The sequence below is a fragment of the Sebastes umbrosus genome, chromosome 12, assembly GCF_015220745.1.
Source record: "Sebastes umbrosus isolate fSebUmb1 chromosome 12, fSebUmb1.pri, whole genome shotgun sequence".
Classification (NCBI taxonomy): Eukaryota; Metazoa; Chordata; class Actinopteri; order Perciformes; family Sebastidae; genus Sebastes; species Sebastes umbrosus.
This window is the reverse complement of record NC_051280.1, coordinates 24403893-24414224: the sequence shown is the minus strand read 5'-3', so window position 1 is coordinate 24414224 and position 10332 is coordinate 24403893. Positions and strand designations below refer to the sequence as shown.

General features: G+C 39.9%; 1 protein-coding gene across 5 annotated transcripts in view; it reads left to right on the top strand.

Moving 5' to 3' along the window:
* Positions 1-7887: 7887 nt before the first annotated feature.
* The window catches only part of LOC119498603 (complement factor H-like), a 32191-nt gene continuing 29746 nt past the window's right edge, over positions 7888-10332 (top strand). For all 5 annotated transcript variants that reach the window (XM_037787616.1, XM_037787615.1, XM_037787613.1 and 2 more), the window contains exons 1-4: positions 7888-8049; positions 8148-8339; positions 8764-8943; positions 9095-9286. In XM_037787616.1, coding sequence (XP_037643544.1) covers positions 7989-8049; positions 8148-8339; positions 8764-8943; positions 9095-9286 — 625 coding nt within the window. In that variant the 5' untranslated portion in view covers positions 7888-7988. The remainder of the gene's footprint in view (positions 8050-8147; positions 8340-8763; positions 8944-9094; positions 9287-10332) is intronic.

Genomic DNA, 10332 nt, shown 5'->3' with positions numbered 1-10332 from the left:
TCAAGACTTTGATAAATGGGACAAACACCCAATGGAAACCCTACACGCTGAGATTTGCCAGAGCATTCTCAGGGTCCACAGGAACACCGCTAACAATGGATGCCGAGCTGAACTAGGTCAATTTCCCCTTTTAATTAGGATACAAAGAAGAGCCATCAAATTCTACAACCACCAGTGACCCCAACTCCTCCCATTACAAAGCTCTCCATCGCCAAGAGGAGAACATAGAGAGGGGTCCCCTCAGCCTGAGGCTCACCTCCTCTAACAGCACAAGGCCTGAGGACAGCCCGATCTGGACCAACCAAATTAGAGCTTAAGAAAAAGAAAATTACATCAACTATTGGACATCTACAACAAAAGCTCAAAACATAAACTTCAATGCTATTTGGCTCTAAACATACAATACACAGTGGCAGACTATCTGACCACCGTGACTGACCAGAAACAGAGAAAGACATTGACTATGTACAGACTCAGTGATCACAGCCTGGCCATAGAGACTGGCCGACACAGGCAGACCTAGCTGCCTAGAGAAGACAGGCTGTGTCAGCTCTGTCCACAGAGACAGTTGGAGACAGAGCAACATCTCCTGCTACAATGTAGCACATATGAAGAAATTAGGAAAAAATTCTTTACAAAAATTAAATGTAAACTCCCAAGATTTTGATTCCCTCTCTGACCAAAATAAAATCCAACATCTACTTGAAGAAAATAGTGTCAACGCCATAGAAGCTGCAGGATATGTCAGTTCATGTCACAGTCACAGCTCGCTAGCACTGTCCAGCATCTCTCCTCAGTATGTCCATGTATGTTGGTGTGGGACGTCCTGGTGATCGGTGCCCATCGGTGTAAGTTACACCTGGATTGTGGTTGCATCTGCTGCCGCGTCTGCTGCCTGCTTGACACCAACTGCTACAATTAATTCCGTCTGTACGAGGGACTACCAAGGCTAAGCGACAAAGTGGCAGCCTGGAGAATGAGACTTGTCGGTCACTGCCGAGAACTCCCAGGAAGCATGCTGGGAACCAACGCATGGGCACCGATCACCGGGACGTCTCACACCAACATACATGGACGTCATCCACATGTATTTTTGTTTATGTTGAGATCAGCTGTACGTAGCAGAGCATCGTAAAACACTTCATTCAAACTGGACAGAAACAACGTGAAGCTCACCTAAATCGTCGTCGTTACTCTTTCCAACAATCACCAAGTGTGCTTTGGTCGAACTCAACTGTAATTTCACCGTGTTTAATGTGAAAAAAACGCAGATTCTACAGTTGTTCCCCCCATCTCAGATCAAATTTAGCAAATTTACAGGCTCCTTTCTAGTCGCTAGTCGGGAAGTGGAAACTCAGGGCTAAAGTCGACTAGAGTGAACTTGCTATAACCAAAAGGCCAATCACTGGGCATTTTCATAATGTAGTAATCACATTTAGTACCAACTCGAAGGGACTGGAAGATCTTTACTCATTTGTTGTTTTTTGTTGTACATCTGAACCCTTTGTTCAAACTCTACAAGCTGAACCTGTTTATCATCTGAACACCCACACAGGTGTTTTCAGTTATTCTGGCTGATTAAACCTCTGCTCAAGTTGAAGGTGGAATTCATGAAGTCACAAATCTCCATCTACCAACAAGAATGATAAGAATGCCCAAACAGGTGCAATGAAAGCTGACAGGAGACTCAGGTCACCTCTCTGTTGTCAGTGTCATGGTGTAGAGACTACAGGTAAAAGAAATGCCCTGCACTTTTTTTATTAGCTTCTGGTGTCTGTAATTTCAGATATTGTACTGTCATCACCTATAATCATGACTAAAAGCATATCCGTATGTTATTTGGTACCCCATTACATTCATGGAGTCGAAACTGCAGCTACTAGTGACAAAGTTAAGAGTGAAAAACAACAACGTTACTGGGTGAGCGATCTAATCGACGTGAGCATTGGAGTTTGGGTGTGTCCCATTGTCACTCATAGGAAAAGAGGCTGTAAAGACAAACTTATTGTCTGTGTTATTAATTGGTTTTGATGTGAATTATTCACACTCTACGGTGTTGACTACTTTAAGTCAGAAAGATTAGTGATATGGTTTGATTTGAGTAAAACATGATTCTATTGAGCAGGTTCCACAGACACGGCTCAACGATTGCTCACTTGCCCGGGGCAAGTATAATGCCACATTGGGCTCGTAAATCGAACAACTTCTTGTTTCCTTTAGGTGGCGCTATGACTATCACTCATAATGGCACGTATACACTCACCGGCCACTTTATTAGACACACCTGTTCCATTGGTTGTTAACACAAACAGCTAATCAGCCAATCACATGGCAGCAATTCAATGCATTTAGGCATCTAGACGTGGTGAAGACGACTTGCTGAAGTTCAAACCGAGCATCAGAATGGGGAAGAAAGGGGATTTAAGTGACTTTGAACGTGGCATGGTTGTTGGTGCCAGACGGGCTGGTCTGAGTATTTCAAAAACTGCTGATCTACTGGGATTTTCACGCACAACCATCTCTAGGGTTTACAGAGAATGGTCCGAAAAAGACAAAAATACCCAGTGAGCGGCAGTTGTGTGGACGAAAATTCCTTGTTGATGTCAGAGGTCAGAGGAGAATGGGCAGAGTGGTTGGAGATGATAGAAAGGCAACAGTAACTCAAATAACCACTCGTTACAACCAAGGTATGCAGAATACCATCTCTAAACGCACAACACGTCGAACCTTGAAGCAGATGGGCTACAGCAGCAGAAGACCACCCGGTACTAGCAAGGTGTACCTAATAAAGTGGCCGGTGAGTGTATGTCTTGACCTATGACATCACCGTTCCAGCAATCAAAAATGATTTCGCAATTTAGCGTCACATTAGTTTGGGGGTTATACCACCCAAAGTTAATGCAAATCCGATAAACTCTCTAGGAGGAGTATGTAAAAGTATGCATAAAATACATGAAAAACTAACAAAATTAAAAATGGCTGACTTTTGTTTGGGCAGAGCTAATGAAACCCAATGAGAAATATGTCTGAAATAATGAGCGGGATGTGCCTACCAAATTCCATGAATATAGGATCAACTTTGTCCAAACTATGGCCTTCCACGCATTAGGGGGCGCTATGGAGCTCGCTAAAGACGCTGAACCCGATCGCTCTACATTCACAGAAAGTTCACAGGTGTCCATCTTTTTGCCAACTTTCATGAGTTTTTAAGAATACCAAGGGCCTCTAAGGTATGTTCAAAGGTCAAAAGTAACAAGGGGGCGCTAAAGAGCCAACATGCCACGCCCAAGCCCAATTACACCACCAAATCAAAGTAATTACTAATGTGAATATGCGTGTAAAGTTTCCTGAGTTTTTGTGCATCCTAAAGTCCTCAAACATGTGTTCATAAATTTTAAATTGACGCACGAAATCCAAGATGGCTGACTTCTTGTTGTCTGAAAAAATCTAAAAAATATTTAATACGCTCTTGCAGATGTGAGAAATGAGCTACTCAAATTTCGTGAAGATCGAAGCAAGTTTTTCTCAACCCTGCCTGCATTAGGGGTGCTATGGAGCCTGCTGGCGACGCCCGAGCCCAATCACGACAGAACTTTGTAATTTTCTGATTCGTATCCCAATTTTCGTGAGTTTTCGTGCATCCTATGCGCTTCAAAAATGTGATTTCACAGCGGAAAAATAATAATCCTTAGAAAAACAAGTCAGAATACAACAAATCCATTTTAACCATTAGCAAGTATTTAGCTTATTGTTGCTAGGAATTTAGAACACTTTTGACATCTACGGTCAGCTTTCTCTCAAGGCAGGAGTTCTTTTACCTTTATGCAGAGACGCAAAGGCACCCTCAGAGGAAGAGCAAAACACTTTGGTTTGAAATGTACAAAATACACTCCAGTTTTATTGATTTTTACAAATAATAAAAAGGTTTCAAGTTCTAAAAACAGAAGGTCAAGGTCACGGTGACCTAACAACCGTGACATTCTCGTGAATGCGATATTTCAGGAACGCCTTCAGGGAATTTCTTCAAATTTGCCACAAATGTCCACTTGGATTCAAGGATGAGCTGATTAGAATTTGGTGGACAAAAAGGTTACTGTGACCTCACAAAACACATTTTTGGCCAATTCATATGCTAGTTATGACAATTTCACAGAGATGTTTAATAGTATAAGACGATGAAGTGATGGCATGGATGTAAACTGACTGGTTGGCGGAGGCATGCAACCACGACTAATTCTAGTCTTGAGCTAAACCAGACAAATTAATTTCATTATGTCTGCAAGGCCTTTTTTTCCACACACTGGCACAAAACAATGTCTTCATTATATCTTCTTTCAGCTCACTCGTTTTCACTGCACTGGAATTGTGTGGGTCGTATGAGGTGTGCCAAGAAAATATAGAACAAAGGAAGGTGTAGTGGGGCAAGACGGATGATGAACGAGAAAAAGCAGACGAGTGAGCTTCCTCATCAATCGGCGAGGGCAGGATGAGATTGGTAAAGCGGATAGTGGAGAAATAAAATCAATACAGACCTCTGGAGACCGGAGGGGGGAGGGCGGGGGCTTTGCTCACAGAGAGATGGACAAATTGCATCGAGGCCTCCTTCCTCTTTTACAACATCCGACCCTTCGACCCCGCGTCACTTTCTGAAGTCGCCCTCAGGAGAGATACAGTACTCTTTGTGGCTCAGTAATTGGTTTCTGCCGGTTTTTGATGATGATGTCCAGCGAGACCTTGTGGCCCTGGAGCTCAAATTGAAGCATAATGTTAAGCAGTCATGGCAGTGTCAGAGCTTAGTATCGAATATGTAGTAAATACACAAAAACAAAGAGTAACTCAGCTAAAAAACATGCTAAAAATGACAAAACTGAAACGGAGGACATGATTAGAAATGACTTGAATCACTTGAGCTCTCAAAGGTCAGTGTTGTCTCCTAAAGTACGGCGGCTGGGAGGGGCAAAATGCAACGACACTGGACTAAACGCATTACAAAATAGAAAGGACAACAACATTTCACAAAACGCAACACATTTTGAAAACACAACAGCATTTTATAAATATAATAACAAACCAGCAACAAAAGAGGATGTTTATGACACAGGCCAGAATTCGGCCTGAATTAAATGTTTAAATTCATTATTATTTGTTGTTCATAATGATGATTTTGGGGGAGTGGCTTTGGAGGAAGGCCTGAAAGGACGGACTGTCAATGTTGCAGAGCAACGTCTGGAACTACTGCTGCTTTCATTGGAAAAGAGTTGGTCTCAGTTTTTTGGTTGAATAATTAAAAAAATACTAGCATACTCTTTTCTAGTTTCTTAAGATTACCAACCCTAGCTTTAATGTGTTTTGTCCAATGTTGTTGTGTTTAACCCCTCAGGGCCACTGTAGCACAAATTCCAGTGTATGCATTTTTATATTCACAAGTCAGGGAACCATTTCTCGGCTGCTGCTGATGGTGTAGTTTCACTACGAAGTTATAGAATCTGTCTGAAACTTTAAAAGTGTTAAAAATGTGGTTCGGATTAAAGTTGAGGTTTCACAAACAAGCCGATCAGACTCTAAGATAGTGTGCTTTCATTTCCTTGTTTTGAAACTGCGACGTAACTTTTGAGCCCTGAAGTCAGCAGGCAAAGTTGCACGGAGGGGAAGAATGAAAGAGAATTATTTGGCTGTTCTTTTCATGCCTGCAAATGAGAAACATTGCCTAAAGAGAATGGCTTATCAAAAGGAAGAAACAAAGTGTGTGTGTGTATGTGAATGTGTGAATGTGTGAATGTGAGGTGTTTTGTGGCGTTGTGAGCTTTCTGTTTTAAAGGATGTTTTAGTGCAAACACTTCAAAACCATCAAACACATGAGATTACAAATTCCAATTTCTGGTTATTAATCTGTGTAACATTTCTCAGTATGCAAAATAAATATCAACTAATATCAACCTAGCACTAACTGTGATATTTAATACGGCATTCTCATTAAATGCTCCTTTCTGAAACCATCAGTGGTTGCAGTGACGCATTCAGACTCTTGGCCTCGTTAAAAGGGGCCTTACTGGTACACTAAATGTGTAATCTAAATACTAAATATGTATGTACTGTTCTAGAAATATAGATTCTTTAAAAAAAAAAAAACTTTGTGAAGTACTTTTACCTTGATGTTTAATTTTTTACTTTTTTAAATTTCCCTATAAAAAAGCATCATACCTACCATGTGAATTGCACTGCAGTTATCTTTAGATGACAGGTTAAATAACAAACTATGTAAAACTCATTCAATTTTATGTTCCAGCATTCAAAATAATTAAATTTGGGAACCAAATACTTAATTTTAGTTGATGTTTTTCTTTTTAATACAATGTAAGTCAATTTAAAAAGCCACATATTTTAGGTCTCTGAGGTTGTTTCCTGTGATGACAAATTTGTTTCAATATTGGTGACAAATGCATGCTGACCTAAAAATATAAACAAGATTTACAAACGTGTATATTTATGTGCTTTATGGTGTTCACAAATGCATTGTCCAATACCAACCAATTAGAACAAATGTAAAACAATTTTAGAAGTAAATACATCCCAACCTAAATAAATATCAGTATTTTACATATATATTTCCAACTTCATAGATCTTTCCTGAGACACTGCATGTCCATGTCTCCCCTCTGATAGAAAGATAGAACTTAAGGATGCACCGATCCGACTTTTTAGTCTTGATACCGATAGCGATACCTGGGCTTTGGGTATCGGCCGATACCGAGTACCGATCTGATACCAGTGTTTAATTAACAAGCTGTATGCCTCACTGTGTGGAAGCCACCGAGATAATTCTGTTATTATGTGTAAGGCAACATCAGGCCTGACTTAAACATTCTTTTCCTAACTTTGTAAAACAAAATGTGACCAATGAATACATAGATATAAATGTATTTAATTATTTATTATTAAAATAATAAATATATATCTGTGTATTCCTCATAGAAACGTTACAGTACGCTGCTCTGACATGTTCATTGTGATTATAACTGGATGCAGAGCACATGACGATCCAGCAGATGGCAATCACAGACCAGACTGGAGCTCAAAGACAAACTGTATGATCACATCATAATCATCAATAATACAAGTTATTTTAATACATAATATGGAGGATGGCTTCTAGTCTTTTTTTGTTTTATAATCAAATGTTGTTGTTTTTACAGAATTCCACCTCTGTTACAGCAGCCTGGCCTTTGGCCTGACTGTGTTTGGTATTTCATAACACTGACCTCTGATCACAGCAGTCCGGGAAATCATTTTGAAATGTTGACTCTAAACAAATGAATCACGGTTAAGGGTTCTATTCTGTGTAAACAAACCTGGAAGAAACATTCCCGAATGTTGCAACGTCTGCAGGAAGGTTGCACGTATAAAATATACTAAATTAGAGTTCATACTAAAGCCAAACGTACGGTATCATCTTTGATCAGGAAAACAACAACAACCGTCCCAATGACTGACTTTGTAATCAAAATTAAGGTGTTGTTGGTAATATGGAGATAATATCATAAATCATTAATATTATTTTCTTATAATTAAGAGAAACTCATAATAATGAGGTACTGTCTTATAACTCTGTGTTTATATCATAACTCTGACTCACTATCACATAATTATGAGAAAATTCCTCATAATTTTAAATTAGTCATATTATAGGGACATAAATAAAATAAATTGTCGGTGTTGATTTTATTTTAATGCTTTTTAGAAGTATTCTTCCATACTTTATATCTCACATGTTTCTCTGAGATCATTATGCAGTATGTGTGTATGTGTTTGCTGCATTTGATCAATGTGTTGGCTTCGGAGCAACAGCGTGATGTCAGAGTCACAGAGAGTGTTTACTCCACGTTTCTTAACTTTTTGGGAAAATGCCCTCGACAATTATTAACTGGTTCTGATGTGAGCTGGGCTCTTCGCTCTGCTTGGTCTTGCAGTTTTTTAATTCCTGTGACAAAATGTGCGTGAGAAGATATCTTGGATTTGTTCTTCTGGTTTGGTTTCCAGGAGCGCTGCATGGTAAGAACATTAAATTCTATCACCTATCATTTTAATTTGTTGTTCTTTTGGTGATTTGGTGTTTCACTATAGTGCTCTCTCACTTATCACTGTTTCAGCACAAAGTGCAACTCAGCCTTGTCATGCTCCCAGACTGAGTGGTGGTTATTTGGTCCCTGAACAAAACACGTACCCTAATGGAACAAAGCTCACTTATGCCTGTGATAACGGACATAAACCAGCAGTGGAGGGTTGGTGGGCAACAAGCACATGTTTAGATGGTACATGGTCTCATGAACCACAATGTATAGGTAAGTGTTCTATAATATCTCCACTGGTTTGTTTGAATGAGACGCTGAAAGTCTGCAGAAGTCTTTTTGTAGGTCACCTCTCATGTTAATGTTATTTTAATACACCTTTAAAAACTTTTATGATATTTATTCAATGTGTAAATACAGCAAGAGGACTCCCATCTGTCGTTGTGTGACACTGTAGAGTGAAAACTTGACGTGATATTTCTGAATGATACAAACAATTATATTTGAAAATTCAGATTTTTTTTCATCGTGATTAAAGATAGTGGAGCATTCCCTTTAACAGCAAGTCATTTATTCTTACAGTACAATAAATCATTGGAGATAATTTTCATGCAAAAAAAAAAAAAAGGCATTGTAAAAATAAAGAGTTTAAAGACTGCCACCATGGTAAAAACATGTTTTTGTTTTTTCCCCTCAGATGAAAAAGCCTGTATGCCACCAACTATCCTCAATGCAATGTACACTGTAAACACAAATGGTTGGTATGAGGAGAGAGACAAAATCTGGATAACATGTAATGAAGGATATGAACACAAAGACTGGGACGCCACAGCTGAATGTGTAAATGGAACATGGTCCTCTGTGCCGATTTGTGAGAGTAAGTCTGTCGGATGTTGATGTTGTATACCAGCAAGCTGTAATACAAATACACGTAATTCTCACGTTTAAATTCTCACCAGCGACACAAGTCAAGCCAGCCACTCATCTTTTACCTCTTCTTTTTATGACAATTGTGCTTATTTTTACAGAGAGTATCCATGCATGCGGTGAGCTCCCTAAGATCCCCCATGCCGTCATCATTGATAAGGAATATCAGGAGGTGTTTCCTGGAGATACAGTAGTGCAGTATGAATGTGAAGATGGATATACTGTAGAGGGAGCAGACACCAAAAAGTTCATCTATTGCATCGCTGGAAACTGGATTGAAGGCCCAACGTGCAGTAAGTGGACAATGTGCTGAGATATGACGTGATAAAAAAATACTTTTTATTGAATGTAAAAGAGACAATTGATCACTAAACCCGTCCTTGAACAGCGATTGTCCAACCATAGGGAATTTGGAGGGTGATGTCTTTTTCTAACCAACTATCCAATACCAAAAATGCAAAAGTGTAATGAAGTGATTAAACCGTGTCTGCTGTGCATATGCCACAGATGTTAGCATGCCAGTTTAGGGCAACCAGCCACTGTGTCGCTTGTCCAAGTACGTTTTTCTGTAGTAAGCTTTTAGTCTTCCAAGGGTTATATTTAGTTATATTACGAATATTTTACATTTTTACCAGCCGCGACATTGACGGTGTTGATGGTACTGTTTTCACCTTGTGAGTGTGTGTGTGTGTGTCATCGTGGCAAAATGTGGTCCTGGACACACCTACTGTAGCGGAAACTAGCACAGAAGCGGTTTTGAGTACTTTGCCAGGTGTCTAATACGTCTGTTGACAATTTTTGTCACAAATAGTCCCAACCGTGCAAGATGCAGTCACGAAACTTCACAGGTGTGTAGCTGCGATCAAAATGAAGGCAGAGTTTGAAGATGGGTGTGGTTTGAGCAAGGGTGCCGGAAGTAGGGACGGGTTAGGAAGTGAGGATAGCGGCCCCTGGCCCCCCACTTTACGCCCCTGGCTCGATTTGGCATTGCAGCTCGTCTGGTGATCCCATCACAAGATGGTCTCTAGTTATTTATAATACTGTTCTATAATACTAGGGCTAACTAGCTCTACATGGACAATGCTGCTCCTTTATTTCCATATCTTCTAAATGGATCAGCCGGTTAGGATGCCGACATCTGGGACATGTAGCCTCAGTCTGTTAGCATTATTCCATGTCTGTAGCCATCAAGACCTATTTAAGACCGTTTCACAGGCTTATCTCATTATAAAGACAGCAAACCACTCATTGAGTTTTAGCATTAGATTGAGCTAGCTAGCTACAGCTGAGCAAGTCTGCAACAAAATCCACAGTCTTCAGCTAGAAATGAGGAACCTGC